This window comes from Bos mutus, chromosome 15 (genome assembly GCF_027580195.1).
Source record: "Bos mutus isolate GX-2022 chromosome 15, NWIPB_WYAK_1.1, whole genome shotgun sequence".
In the NCBI taxonomy this organism is placed as follows: Eukaryota; Metazoa; Chordata; class Mammalia; order Artiodactyla; family Bovidae; genus Bos; species Bos mutus.
Genome location: NC_091631.1, coordinates 75,378,580 through 75,394,832, shown reverse-complemented (window position 1 = coordinate 75,394,832; position 16,253 = coordinate 75,378,580). Strand labels below are relative to the sequence as shown.

Here is a 16,253-nt window from a genome sequence, read left to right as displayed (position 1 = left end):
AGTTGGACACGACTGAGCAACTAAGCACATAGCCATTTAACAATGATGTGGTATTCCAGGTGAACAGCAAAGGGACTCAGCCATTCACATACATGTATCCATTGTCCCAAACGCCATTTATAAATAATGGCAAACCTTTGAAATAACATAAAAGAAAGTTGGTTTCTTTTAAATGTCTAATATTCATATTGCTAAGAGAAGATAAATTTATTGATACATTTTATATAGGTCTTAATGAAGTCATTTAACATTTGTTCCTATTAAAATTTCTGACTGGAATTCTGTAGTGAATAGTGAAGAAGATAGTTTTTAATAAACGGTGAAGAAGACAGTCCTTCCCAAATAGTGAAGAAGATAGTCTTTAATAAATGGTGCTGGGAAAACTAGATATTTAAATGCAAAAGAATGAAATGAGATTCCTATCTTACTCTGCTTATAGAACCTCTGTGTGTGTGTGTGTGTGTGTGTGTGTGTGTGTCTATGTGTGTGTGTTTGATCGTGTCCAACTCTTTGTGGCCCCATGGACTGTAGCCCAGCAGGTTCCTCTGCCCGTGGAATTTTCCAGGCAGGAATACTGGAGTAGGTTGCCATTTCCTACTCCAGGGGCTCTTCCTGACCCAGGGATCGAACCCACATCTCTCGTGTCTCCTGTATTGGCAGGCAGATTCTTTACCACTTGAGCCACTGTATAGAACCTACAATAGAAGGCTCTCCTTTTGGACTCTGTTCCATTTTCCTCCCCCAGGCGTACAATTACCCACGCTAGCTGCAATGATGTGAAAAATCACCACACAGATTTTTACTGAGGAATGGGCTCTGCTGGTCCAATCATTCCAGAAGACGGCTGTGTAATATAGAGCACACTGTCTCTCTGAGAATTGGTCTTCTAATATTGTAATTAAAATAAAGAGATTATCCTTCATATCCTTTTAGCATTTTAGATAATCCTAAGAGTTCTTTCCACTTCCAAAGTTTTAAGATGGTTCCGCTTCTGATTTCCATATGCCGTTGACACAATCCATTGCTTATTCAGTTAATTACACAATGCTATATATGTCCGCCATTTTTATGCTAATAATTTCCCAGTTTTATATCTCAAGTTCAGGATTTATTTTATATCTCAAGTTCATGAGGTTTATTCTCATATAACAAATGGCTTCCTGAACATGTCTACCTGGATGTTATATCAGTACTACAAATCCTTTATGTCCAACATGCATGATTCACTAACTTTCCCCATCAACTTTCTCCTTTTTCTGTATACTCTCCTCATATTGCTTAGGTTGCTGTCTCTTTGATTGTCTTCTACTATACCATTCTAGCAAATAACCATCTGCTTACTTGTCTGCTTATCTAAGTCTACAAGACTCAGCTCAAGTTACCTTCTTATGCAAAATTTTTCTAAGCCCACTTCCTAGGCAAGAAGAATTTCTTACTGCCTGTGGTATCTTGAGTAATATCAGAGCACCTGCCTGAGTTTGTTCACCTCTTTGTTTGTCTGCATTCTGAACTCCTTGAAAGGAATTATAGTTCCTTATTTCCTTGTGATGCTATGCTCAGCTTAGAATATATCACATTAGATGATTAACAAAGATATCATGAATGAGTAAAAATGAAAATTCTCTGATCTGAGAATTGCTCATATCCCATTTTTAAATCTGAAATATGTTCTCACACTAATAGCATCTCCAAGACAGGGAGAAGCCATTGGTTTTCTTGCTTATTTTGACTTGTTTACCAGTTTATGAAGACTCATATAAATGTTTACCTTCATTTGTTTGCACCCATCCTTCCATGAGATATCAGTGTTCTTTCCATGTATATTCTGTCTTGTAGAGTGCAGAGACTTCTTTTTCCTCTCTTCCTTGAGATTGAGATTAGAATAATGATGCCCAGCCAGTTTTTAATAGATGTTCATCCCCGAACCCCACATTTGCCTTAGTTCCCTCTGGAAAACAAAGTTTCTTCTATGTAGACATTTATATATAAACCAATTTTATCATCAGCAGTTAACAAATACACTTCCAGCTCTTCAAAATGTTAATGAAATTTTTTAGACATGATTCTTAGCTCTCATTCAGTAAGCACACTTGGGTGAATAAGCTGTCAGATTTGAGTGGCTGAATTTTTCTCATCATCATCTTAAAATACCTCCTACTCCCTGATCAGGCTAGAAGAAATTAAGCAAAGTGATTTATTTTAGCAGTGTCAAGAAATCACATGTGACTTGTGAAAATGATAGAGTCAGCTTTCCTTCCCATTATGTTTATAAAACTTACGGGTACTGGAATAATTAACAGACAAATCAGAAAGAACTTTGCCTTATAAGAGAAGTTTCTTTCTCTGAGGTCACAAACCCTTTAAGACTTTGAGTCTGCTCTTCACTTTCTTTCCTTGAGTGGGTAGTGCTTTGTCACTCCCACAGCCATTTCCTTCCTCCTGCCAGTCTTCCTGACATTTCTTGATAGAGTCAGGAATAGCATTTTGTCAGTTAATTCATCTTTAAAAGGTCACAGATTATCATAGACTAGCTTAGCAGAAATGAACATATTACAGAATGTAGTTCAAACCAAGTAAACATTAACACTGATAATAATTATTAATCTTTATTAGGTTCTAGTTATAATTACATCATTAATGCAGTCTGTCCTCAAAATGGCCCTGTAATTTAAGCATCTGATGTCAGCCTTTTACAGGGCTTCCCAGGCGGCTCAGCAGTAAAGAATCCACCTGCCAGTGCAGGAGATGTGAGTTTGATCTCTGGGTTGGGAAGATCCCCTGGAGGAGGAAATGGCAACCCACTCTAGTAATCCTGCCTGGAGAATCCCCATGGACAGAGGAGCCTGGTGGGTTGCAGTCCACGGGATCACAAAGAGTCAGACATGACTGAGCGTAGCTCAGCACGTCACAATGTACAAGCACATTCCTTTTGCAGAGAGGAAAAGAAGGATTGGAGAGGAGAGGCCACATGGCCAGTGGATGACTGAGTTAAAATTTGAACTCCTGTCCTCACATTTTTTTCATTTCACCAGTGTTTATAAGAATATGTGAATGCAATTGTCCATGTCTTGAATGACAAGGGCTCTTGAGGAGAGGTGCTTAAGGCAGATGGTGATCTGTTCAGCAGGCGTGTAGCCTGTATTCCCATTGTCACATAGTTGGAAGCAGATTCAGATGGCTGAGATGAAACTGTGCATGTAATGAGTTGAACAGGGGTTTGCCTGACTCGCATGGATGTTTCTTTGCCTTCTAGGAATATTTCCAACCTGCAGCAGCCTCAGAGACCAATTGGGAGTCAGTCACAAGCTCTATCTCAGTAAGTAATTTATGTTTCTGTTCCTGCAAAAACAACTGATGGAGTAGTAGCTAAGGTCAATCCTGGGATGGCCTCAGCTGCATGCAGGATCTATGGCTTGATCCAAAGCCAGATCTCAAGCATGATGCGTTCTTCCATTTCTTCGACAGTGGGCTATGTCAGATGCCCTTTTGCCTTCTCTTTCAGAAAGGTTTCCAGGAAATGTCAGTACCCATTGTAGGAACACGGGAGGCAATGACTTAAGTACTTATGAGTTTCAAAGCAGAACATTCCAACTGAAACAGGTCCAGGGCCCAAGCTCAAGTGGGGAATTTTGAAATAGTTTTTTGAATATTCCAGGGGAAGCTGTTAACCTTTGCATTTTCAATGGTCTTTTCATATGTGAAAAAGCCCCAGTGTTAATCACAAGATAAAACTTAAGTGCAAGCCAGACTTGTGTTCTGTGTGTCTTAGAAATAAAACATAATTCACCCTGAAACTTAAAATGGTTCGTGCTCCATTTGTTTCCCTCCAAATCTAGTCATTTCTCAGTATTCTGTCTACTTATCTACTTTGTACAGAAAGAGCAGGTTTTGTTTTCACCAATCCTGTGGGGAGCACTTGTGTAGCAATAAACTAAAATATGATAAATGCAGTTGTTCATTATAAGATGAAGAGCATGGAGAAAACTTGGCTATGGTTCTAAAGTATGTTAGTGTGGCTGAGTCAACGTTGATTTTTTTTTTTTTTTTTTTTTGCCCCTGAAGTGATAGTCAATCTTTTGTTCTTGGGGGGAGTTTTAAAAAATATCCTGAGATGCCAGGATTTCCTCTTCTATAGACTCTGTGACTCTTTAATTCACCAAGTGTGGCTGCTGGACTAGAATATGATCTGATGGAGATCAGTGTGGTCTATAATGGTGATTTTACAGAAACTTTGTTCATCTCTGATACTTGGCAATGCATGCTCTGAAATTAGCTGGGTATAGGCAATTATTGTCAGGTAGGAGACAATTAAAATAATGCTGGGGTACTGGGGAGCTGAGAGGCTAGGCAGGAGGTGTGGGCAGTTAGCGCCTGACTGACAATTTAAGGTACATTCCAGTGGCAGCTTTTCCACCAGGACCAAGAGTTCTGTTCTGTCAGGAGATCCTCTGGCTGTTCTGTCATAAGATCCTCAAGTATCTTATGCGTGATCGCTCAGGGTTGTCTCATCAGTCCTTGCCCCAAGGGCAGAAATTAATAAGCTTGAAGTCCCCCTCTAATTCAGGATAGCCCGGATGGGGGAGCCTGGCAGGCTGCCATCTATGGGGTCGCACAGAGTCAGACACAACTGAAGCGACTTAGCAGCAACAGCAGCAGGAACTCTGAAACAGAAGGATTGTCCCATCCATTTGGTGCGTCCGTGCAAGCTCAGCCTTAAGTCTGAATCCACTGGAAAGTCTTCTAGAGTGAGTTCTAAGTCCAGGTTCTGCTGAATCCTCTTGGAAGATTAGAGAGACCTCACTTCTTTTCTCAGCATTCTGATTTTCAAGAGCCTTCTGAAGCAGGAGCAAGAGCCCTTGGATCTCCCATTAACTTCTATGTAAACCATTCTTTGCTTCTGTTGAGACTGGTTTACAGTTTTCAGAACATTTTTTAAAACAAATTTTTATCATTTTAAAGTAATTCACTCAGCTTTTAGTTTGATTTTTATGAACATATAACAGAATCTGAATGAGATCAAATTTATAGTGCCATTGAAAGAAGCACAATCAACTAGTATTTCCCTAGTTTCAAAACTATTCAAAAATAGTTTTTAAATAATTGCCTCAGAAACAAAAATGTTCTCCATTGTTGATTAAGTCACCTAATCAGTCATAAATATTTTCTTAACCATTACTAGTGTGTTAGTCACTCAGTCATGTCTGACTCTTTGTGACCCCATGGACTGTAGCCCACCAGTCTCTTCTGTCCATGGAATTCTCCAGGCAACAATACTGGAACGTGTAGTCATTCTCTTCTCCAGTGGATCTTCCCAACCCAGGGATCAAACTCAGGTCTCCTGCATTGCAGATTCTTTACCATCTGAGCCACCAGAGAATCCCCAACCATCACTAGTATCTCAAGTCAAAACTTGAAAAAAGCAGCAAAACTCATACATAAGTTCTCTTTTACATTGTACCTATAGTTTGTATTTGCTCTTCAAACTAATATTAGAAGAGCTTAGATTCCCTCCTCATCCTCAGGGACTAAGAGCGCCTCCACAGCTTTCTCTTGGAAAGACATCTGAATAGGTACTGTTAAGACGAAGCCCAGGAAGCTCCTTGCCAGGAGGTCCCCAGAATAATTTAGGTAGCTTTGCTTGTGGTTGAATGGCTTGATTGATGTACCGTCTTTTGTCTCAAAAAAGAGGGGAAAATGTAATTTCAAAGCTTTCATATGGTGTCATGCACCTAACTTTGGCCAGTTAATTTTGATTTTATGGATCTTAGACCACATTATTGTGATACAAAGCTAATTGTAAATCATGTGGTCAGTAAGAGCCAAGTAGACTGTAGATCCAGACAATACAAAGTTGAGTGGGAATTTGGACTTGTGTTACTGAATCATAAATTTAGCTACCTTAAGCATAGTGTACCAAGAGGGTTGTGAAAGACAGAAGTAATGTGCCTTAATCAGGGTTCAGCTTCTATGAGCCATGCACACACATACACAAACACAAACACACTCCTAATTAAATGGCTGGACTGGTACCTTCACCAATCTATCTCATGTCTCTCACTTTATACTCCAGACCCCATCTGCCACTTACTCCCTGTCCCTCCCAACAACAAATTATACCAATAGTAGGGATTTATGCTCTTATAAAACCTCTTAACAATATTGCATAGGACAATATTGCATAGGAACGTGGCATGTTAGGTCCATGAATCAAGGTAAATTGGACGTGGTCAAACAGGAACAAAGTGAACATCAACATTTAGGAAGCAGTGAACTAAAATGGACTGGAATGGATTAATTTAACTCAGATGACCATTATGTCTACTACTGTGGGCAAGAATCCCTTAGAAGAAATGGAGTAGCCCACATAGTCAACAGGAGTCTGAAATGCAGTACTTGGAGGCAATCTCAAAAATGACAGAATGATCTCTGTTGGTTTCCAAGGCAAACCATTCAATATCACAGTAATCCAAGTCTATGCCCCAAATAATAATGCTGAAAAAGCTGATGTTGAGTGGTTCTATGAAGACCTACAAGACCTTCTAGAACTAACACTCAAAAAAGATGTCCTTTTCATTATAGGGGAATGAAATGCAAATGTAGGTAGTCAAGAGATATCTGGAGTAACAGACAAATTTAGCCTTGGAGTAAAAAATGAAGCAGGACAAAGGCTAATAGAGTTTTGCCAAGAGAACTCACTGATAATATCAAGCACCCTTTCCAACAACACAAGAGAAGACTCTACACATGAACATCACCAGATGGTCAATACTGAAATCAGATTGATTATATTCTTTGCAGCCAAAGATGCAGAAGCTCTCTACAGTCAGTAAAAACATGACCAGGAGCTGACTATGGCTCAGATCATGAATTCCTTATTGCCAAATACAGAATTAAATTTAAGAAAGTAGGGGAAACCACTAGAACATTCAGGGATGACCTAAGTCAAATCCCTTGTGATTATAAAGTAGACGTGACAAACAGATTCAAGGGATTTGATCTGATAGACATACTGTCTGAAGAACTATGGACAGAAGTTCATGACATTGTACAGGAGGCAGGGATCAAAACCATCCCCAAGAAAAAGAAATGCAAAAAGGCAACATGGTTGTCTGAGAAGGCCTTACAAATAGCTGGGAAACAAACAGAAGCTAAAGGCAAAGGAGAAAAGGAAAGATATACCCACGTGAATGCAGAGTTCCAAAGAATAGCAAGGAGAAATAAGAAAGCCTTCCTCAGTGAACAATGCAAAGAAATTGAAGATAACAATAGAATGGGAAAGACTAGAGATCTCTTCAAGAAAACTAGAGATACAAAGGGAATATTTCATGCAAAGATGGGCACAATAAAGGACAGAAATGGTATGAACCTAACAGAATCATAAGATATTAAGAAGAGGTGGCAAGATTACAAAGAACATCTTCATGACCCAGATAATTATGATGGTGTGATCCCTCATCTAGAGCCAGACATCCTGGAATGTGAAGTCAAGTGGGCCTTAGAAAGCATCACTATGAACAAAGCTAGTGGAGGTGATGGAATTCCAGCTGAGCTATTTCAAATCCTAAAGGATGATGCTGTGAAAGTGCTGCACTCAATATGCCAGCAAATTTGGAAAACTCAGCAGTGGCTACAGGACAGGAAAAGGTCAGTTTTCATTCCAATCCCAAAGAAGGGCAATGCCAAAGAATGCTCAAACTACCACACAATTTCACTCATCTCACATGCTAGCAAAGTAATGCTCAAAATTCTCCAAGCCAGGCTTCAGCAATATGTAAACCATGAACTTTCAAATGTTCCAGATGGATTTAGAAAAGGCAGAGGAACCAAAAATCAAATTGCCAACATCCATTGGATCATCAGAAAAGCAAGAGAGTTTCAAAGTGACATCTACTTCTGCTTTATTGACTATGCCAAAGCCTTTGACTGTGTGGATCACAATAAACTATGGAAAATTCTGAAAGAGATGGGAATACCAGACCACCTTATCTGCCTCCTGAGAAATCTGTATGCAGGCCAAGAAGCAACAGTTACAACTGGACATGGAACAACAGCCTGTTTTCAAATTGGGAAAGGAGTATGCCAAAGCTGTATATTGCCACCCTTCTTATTTAACTTAAATGCAGAGTACATCATGAGAAATGCTGGGCTGGATGAAGCACAAGCTGGAATCAAGACTGCCAAGAGAAATATCAATAATCTCAGATATGCAGATGACACCACCGGTATGGCAGAAAGTGAAGAAGAACTAAAGAGCCTCCTGGTGAAAGTGAAAGAAAGTGAAAAAGTTGGCTTAAAACTCAACATTCAGAAAACTAAGATCATGATGTGTAGTCCCATCACTTCATGGCAAATAGATGGAGAAACAATGGAAACAGTGACAGACTTTATTTTGGGGAGCTCCAAAATCACTGCACATGATGACTGTGGCCATGAGATTAAAAGACACTTGCTCCTTGGAAGAAAAGCTATTTTCTTCCACACACAAACCTAGACAGCATATTAAAAAGCAGAAACATGGCTTTGTCAACAAATGTCCATCTAGTCAAAGCTATAGTTTTTCCAGTAGTCATGTATGGATGTGAGAGTTAGGCTATAAAGAAAGATCAGTGCTGAAGAATTGATGCTTTTGAATTGTGATGTTGGAGAAGACTCTTTAGAGTTTCTTGGACTTCAAGGAGATCCAACCAGTCCATCCTAAAGGAAATCAGTCCTGAATAGTCATTGGAAGGATTGATGCTGGAGCTGAAATTCCAATAGTTGGCTACCTGATGCGAAGAACTGACTGATTGGAAAAGACCCTGATGCTGGGAGTGATTGAAGGTGGGATGAGCCAGGGTCGACAAAAGATGAAATGGTTGGATGGCATCACCAACTCAATGGACCGGAGTTTGAATAAGCTCCCGAAGTTGGTGATGGACAGGGAGGCCTGGCATGCTGTAGTCCATGGGATTGCAAAGAGTTGGACATGACTGAACAACTGAACTAAACTGAAAACCTCATAATTTTCCCCAAGAGTAAGTGTCACTTGGGAATCTTTGGATCTTGATTTTTTAAAAAGCATTCACCTGAAAGTCTGAAAATAATTGTGGGCTTTGCTGTCTGGGACTTTATAATGCATATGCATATTATTTCTCTTTAGGAATACAGCTAAGTTTCAGAAATGTAAGTTTTCATTAATTTTTATTTTCCTATAGAGATATGAGATACTTGCCCTTGGGGGATATTATTTGTTTAGCAGTTTCTTTAAAGACATTTAGAAAACATTGGAGACTATGCTTTCCATTCCCTTGTTAATGGGTCATCAATTTTTACAGAGATGTTTGACTCATGGCTCATTTACCTCAAGATTGTACAGCGTTAGTGAAGTAAGTGCTTAGAAATTTATATGGGAATATATTCCATGGCAAAATGCATAATCCCTTCCAGACTTTCTATAATGTTGCATTCCCCACTTAAAGAGTATTCCTGAGAATGTTTTAATGGCAACAGGGATCCCTAGCAACTATAGCACTGAAAGTGCATACACACACACACACAAAATGCATATACACACACATACACACCCAAGTGAATCTTCCAGTCTTAAGTCAAGGGAGCCAGTTTCATGGCTTATTATTCTTGTTGACAATAAGATGCTTAAAGTACCAAATTTTACCAAGGTATTTCCAGAGTAAATTTAAACACTGCTCACGTCTATTATGGTAGGTGAGCTGTAAAGAGGGGGCATTAAAGCTAAGCAAGGGATATGAAATGGATTACTCACAGTTTGCATGGAAGATGAAAGGAGTTCATACTTTACCTATTACCATTATTTGTTGATATGGATATGATGATTTGGGACTTTAAACCAAGAAATTTAATGACTTGTTTTGATATTTCCATTTATATGGTATCATTTTTAATGATTACAGTTCAGATAAGCTGGGTATTTTATGATCTTCCTGTTTTTGATTTGCAGTAAAGCAAATGCCTATGATTTACCAAGCAATTATTTAGGAATATGGCAAGACTACGGCACAGGGGCTCAGCATGATATTTATATATGTGATGTCTTATAATCAGAAGTCTGTGTTCCTTCCATAAGGTTGTGTGACTTGTATTTCATAGCAATGCACTTTTTCTGAGTACACTGAGCTGTATGTCACTCTTAGGGGATATCCTATCACTCTCCATCAGTAACGGACCCCACTCTCACTGCGGATGCTCTGGACAAGACGATTGCAGAATTTGATACTGTGGAAGACCTGCTCAAGCACTTCAATCCAGAATCATGGCAAGAAGATCTTGAGAATCTGTATTTAGATACCCCTCATCATCGAGGCAGATCGTATCATGACAGGAAGTCAAAAGGTAAGAAACAGATACAGTTCTTCATAAACAGATACAAGTACTAACAGTAACAAGTAAGAATTTGCAATGCAATATATTTAATACACTTAAATCAGATGAGTATTGTTAGCCCATTATTATATATCTTTTCACAGAACTTTCAAGTGATATTCTGTGTTTTGCCCAAACTGTGTTGTTTGTATGGGACTAAGAAAGACTTGAGTCAGTCAAAGTTTGGAGCTAGAAAAGACCTTATAAAATCATCTGGATCAACTTTGTGCTTCTTGGCAAACAAGGTATTTTTAGTCCCACCATAAACAGTAGAGGTGACCAAAGTCAGGGGAGCTGGATAACTCTTCAATGGCTGCATGGCAATGGAGAGGAAAGGAGAATCATGGTCTCTTGCCTCCAATGGCAGTGCGTGTGTAACAGTCCTCTGTGTCTCTCTGATGGATGTGAGTGTTGAATTAGCCCAGGATTCAGTCAGTGTTCGCAGGAGAGGCTCCTGGTAAAGCAGTGTTCAAAAATCTGGAAGATTCCAACTCTACTTATTCAGTGTCCATTCCAAAAAATTTTATATGGTCCTAACCATAGGCTTGGCATCCTTGGTAGTTCATAGGATGTAAAGGTCCCAAGAAAGAAACACAGATCCAGGATATTTTGCACAAGTGTGAGGGCACACATTCAGCTGGAAGGTTCAGAAAAACACAGTGAAGGGAGGAAAAAAGAATATTCAGCAGAGTTAAAACATCAAAAGTTAAAACCATAGTACTTAAGCTATTAAAAATAGGATGCTGCATCTGGGTAATATGTTTTTAGGATGTGAGTGTTTATTTGAATGTTTAACTCAAATTAGTAGAGAAATAGTTTGTAATTACCTCTTATTGAATAAAAGTATAATTTCTAGTCTGTTATGTTCTTGCTTCATTTGATAAGATTTGTTATTATTAACATTTTTGGAAGTCTTATAAGGCTGACTTGCATCACAGATGTAAAGATATTTAATACAGTATACCCTATTTCTTTGTAGTAACAGAGGTCCTTTTAAAGAGAAGGGATAGATTGCCCACTCCAGAATTATTGAGCTTCCCTGGTGGCTCAGATGGTAAAGAATCCACCTACAGTGCGGGAGACCTGGATTCAATCCCTGGGTTGGGAAGATCCCCTGGAGAAGGGAAAGGCTACCTACGCCAGTATTCTGTCCTGGAAAATTCCATGTACAGAGGAGCCTAGCAAGCCACAATCCATGGGGTTGCAAAGAGTGGGACACGACTGAGCAACTTTCACTTTCAGGAATTGTGAACCTGGGCCCTTTTACAGATAATGTTTGTGCTGGTGAGGGCAATCTGTTAGAACATGTAGGCTGAAGCAACTAATTAGTTAACTCCTGCCTAAATCTGCTACTTATGGCTTAGGTCATAATCTTATATACTTAAATTGCACAGCTAAGTGGGGACAACAGAGTCACTGGTGGCCCTGATGTTATGGAAATACGCTGTATGCCTGTGTGAGTGCTAAGTCACTTTAGTCGTGTCTGACTCTTTGCGACACTATGGGCTGTAGCCCACCAGGCTCTTCTGTCCATGGGATTCTCCGGACAAGAATACTGCAGTAGGTTGCCATTTCCTTCTCCAGGGGATCTTCCCAACCCAGGGATGGAACCCAAGTATCTTGCATCTCCTCCATTGGCAGGCAGGTTCTTTACCACTAGCACCGCCTAGGATGTCACATGCAGGACAGTGTAACTCTCAAATCAGATTTCCTCAGTGCTCACTTTGTATCCAACACAAAAAAGAAAATGCTTTTTTATAAGGCATTGCTGTCTTTGGATCTCTATTAGGTCAACTTGAAAGAAAATAAAATATTCATGATGCTTTGAGAACCCCAGAAAAAAATATTAAAATGGCATTAGACAAAGAAATGATAAAACTTGACTATATCTTCAAGTATCTTAACCATGACAGCTATTTGAGAGTCAGCCCTACTTGACACCTATTTTTTTGAAATACTAAAATTTAAAAATCACCTAGATTCATTACTTATTTTTCCCCAGATATTATGTTGAGTTAGAAGCAAGGCATCTTGGTTCAAATCCTAACCCTGCCACTTACAAGTTTTGTGATTATTTTCAGCTAATCATTGATTGTTCCTGAGCCTCAGTTTCCTCATTGGCAATGTGGGTATGATAATACCTACTTTCAGGAATTGTTAGAAGTGCCATCCAAAGCACCTGACATATAGTACTTGCTCAAGAGATGTTAGCCAGCTGTAGTTACTGAGATTTCTGAAATGACTGCTTCACTTCCTTGATGGAGTCTTTATTGTCCCTTGTTTTCTCTCCGTGAAGCCCACCACTCCAGACTTCTCAAGTTTGGAGTACATGAGATGCTACAGCATTTATTTGTCCAACTACTGCATTGCTGTTGCATCTCTGTATTTTCTCTAAGAGGGCTTCCCTGGTGACTCAGATAATTAAAAAAAAAAAAAAATCTGCCTGCAATGCAGGAGACGTGGTTTGATCCCTCAGTTGGGAAGGTTCCCTGGAGAAGGGAATGTCAACCTATGCCAGTATTCTTGCCTGGAGAATCCCATGGACAGAGGAGCCTGGTGGGCTACAGTCCATGGCGTCGCAAAGAGTTAGATATGACTGAGCAATGTGAGATCCTAGGACCTAAGTGTTTCAACTGTGGCTGAATGTTAAGTCACCTGGGGAGCTTTAACAAAATACAGGTGCCTAGTGCTGTCCCAGTCACATGGACTCAGAAACTCTGAGGGCGAGCCTGGGGCACTGATACTATTTTATGGCTCCTAGGAGATTGAGTAGATCCCCTCTGGCCTAGAGTTGGACATAACTGAGTGACTTTCACTTTGAGACAGATCCTCAGAGGCACTCAGGGTTGAGGGATTGTTCATCCTCTATCTTCAGTAAGTTGATACAAATAGAAAGCATCACTACGAACAAAGCTAGTGGAGGTGATGGAATTCCAGTTGAGCTATTCCAAAACCTGAAAGATGATGCTGTGAAAGTGCTGCACTCAGTATGCCAGCAAATTTGGAAAACTCAGCAGTGGCCACAGGACTGGAAAAGGTCAGTTTTCATTCCAGTCCCAAATAAGAGCAATGCCAAAGAATGCTCAAACTACCGCACAATTGCACTCATCTCACACGCTAGTTAAGTAATGCTCAAAATTCTCCAAGCCAGGCTTCAGCAATATGTGAACCGTGAACTTCCTGATGTTCAAGCTGGTTTTAGAAAAGGCAGAGGAACCAGAGACCAAATTGCCAACATCTGCTGGATCATCGAAAAAGCAAGAGAGTTCCAGAAAAACATCTATTTCTGCTTTATTGACTATGCCAAAGCCTTTGACCGTGTGGATCACAATGAACTGTGGAAAATTCTGAAAGAGATGGGAATACCAGACCACCTGATCTGCCTCTTGAGAAATTTGTATACAGGTCAGGAAGCAACAGTTAGAACTGGACATGGAACAACGGACTGGTTCCAAATAGGAAAAGGAGTACGTCAAGGCTGTATATTGTCACCCTGTTTATTTAACTTACATGCAGAGTACATCATGAGAAATGCTGGACTGGAAGAAACACAAGCTGGAATCAAGATTGCCGGGAGAAATATCAATAACCTCAGATATGCAGATGACACCACCCTTATGGCAGAAAGTGAAGAGGAACTCAAAAGCCTCTTGATGAAAGTGAAAGTGGAGAGTGAAAAAGTTGGCTTAAAGCTCAACATTCAGAAAACGAAGATCATGGCATCTGGTCCCACCACTTCATGAGAAATAGATGGGGAAACAGTAGAAACAGTGTCAGACTTTATTTTTCTGGGCTCCAAAATCACTACAGATGGTGACTGCAGCCATGAAATTAAAAGATGCTTGCTCCTTGGAAGGAAAGTTATGACCAACCTAGATAGCATATTCAAAAGCAGAGACATTACTTTGCCAACAAAGGTCCGTCTAGTCAAGGCTATGTGGTCATGTATGGATGTGAGAGTTGGACTGTGAAGAAGGCTGAGCACCGAAGAATTGATGCTTTTGAACTGTGGTGTTGGAGAAGACTCTTGAGAGTCCCTTGGACTGCAAAGAGATCCAACCAGTCCATTCTGAAGGAGATCAGCCCTGGGATTTCTTTGGAAGGAATGATGCTAAAGCTGAAACTCCAGTACTTTGGCCACCTCATGGGAAGAGTTGACTCATTGGAAAAGACTCTGATGCCGGGAGGGATTGGGGGCAGGAGGAGAAGGGGACGACAGAGGATGAGATAGCTGGATGGTATCACTGACTCGATGAACATGAGTCTGAGTGAACTCCGGGATTTGGTGATGGACAGGGAGGCCTGGTGTGCTGCGATTCATGGGGTCGCAAAGAGTCGGACACGACTGAGCGACTGATCTGATCTGATCTGATCTGCCACATTGGAAAAGACCCTGATGCTGGGAAAGATTGAGAGCAGGAGAAGAAGGGGGTGACAGAGGACAAGATGGTTGGATGGCATCACTGATTTAATGGACATGAGTTTGAGCAAGCTCAGGGAGATAGTTGTGAAGGACAGGGAAGTGGATATGCTGCAGTCCATGGACTTGAAAAGAGTCAGACATGAGTTAGTGACTAAACAACTATAATAACTGACATATTTTAGCTGTTCAATTAGTGTTTGTGAAATTGGAGATATTAATAATTTAGTATATTTCTAAAATTTATAGAAACCCACCCCATAGAGTTAGGCTTGTGCCTTTCTTAAGAATGCCTTTGGTTACTGAAATAACCTTGCTAAAGTATTCAAGGCAACATTCTGCTGATTTCTGACAAAGTAAACATTTATCTCCCCTGTTGGCTTAGATTCCATTTTTCAATCTCTTATTTAAAATGGCTCTAAGGCAGATCTGTACCCTTTCACTGAACGCTGGCAAGTCACTGTTGTCTCTACACTTGTGTAACTGTGCTGATCTAATTGTTTATCATTCCCCTGATGCTGAACCACCTGCATGTATCACAGAAGCAAAGGAAGTCACGTTTAATATTTCAGCTGTTATTGTAGGCTTTTGCTACTTAAAAATATAAATCCATGGTTTTTATCCTGATGTATAAGAAATGGGATAGTGAATAAATGAGTGAAAACCAAAAAATGGTTATAGATGATAGAGGTCCATTAGATGTCAAATAAAATATGAACTTCATAGGATTTCTAAAACCTTTTCTACTATCAGTATTTGTTGCTGTTCTTCAGTCACTGAGTCATGTCTGACCCTTTGCAACCCCCATGAACTTTAGCCTGCCTGCCTCCTCTGTCCGTGGGATTTCTCAAGCAAGAATGCTGGAGTGGGTTGCCATTCCCTTCTCCATGGGCTCTTCCTGACCCAGGGATTGAGCCTGCATCTGCTGTATTGGCAGGCTGATTCTTTACCATTGAGCCACCTGGGAAGCCCTTATAATAATCTTTTAATGATGTTATGTAGAAACAAATTTGCCATTTGTGAATATCTATTGAGCATCCTTTTTTCTGATTTGCCCAGACTGATCAAAAGTGGAATTTTTCATGATATCAAATTTTTCATGATATCAAATCTAAATTTTTCATGATATCAAAGAACAAGATTCTAAAATTGAATGTGTTTAAACACTACTCTCAGGATTGCTACAAGGTCCTCCCTCCAGTTGATGGCTGAGAAGTGGAGCTTCTCACAGCCACACTGCCCTTCTGCACCAACCCTAAGTTGAACTGGCTTCTGAAGGCAGTTTTTTTTCACTTGTCTCCAGTCTATTTTCCAGGCAAATGTGATGAAGTCACCTCTGACTTGAATACAAAACAAGGTTGTTAAATATTAAGCACGATTCATGGAATTGAATTTTGCCTAAAAGGGCTTCCCTGGTAGCTCAGCTGGTAAAGAATCTGCCTGCAATGCAGGA

The 16,253-nt window shown here is 40.0% G+C and overlaps 1 protein-coding gene across 3 annotated transcripts in view; it reads left to right on the top strand.

The window, feature by feature from the left end:
• PDGFD (platelet derived growth factor D) overlaps nucleotides 1-16,253 on the top strand; it is a 281,841-nt gene that overhangs the window by 235,928 nt on the left and 29,660 nt on the right. For 2 of the 3 annotated variants that reach the window (XM_005887204.2, XM_005887203.2), the window contains exons 4-5: nucleotides 3,254-3,316; nucleotides 10,152-10,350. In XM_005887204.2, the coding sequence (XP_005887266.1) occupies nucleotides 3,254-3,316; nucleotides 10,152-10,350 (262 nt within the window). The remainder of the gene's footprint in view (nucleotides 1-3,253; nucleotides 3,317-10,151; nucleotides 10,351-16,253) is intronic. The other variant, XM_070384346.1, reaches the window with a different exon arrangement.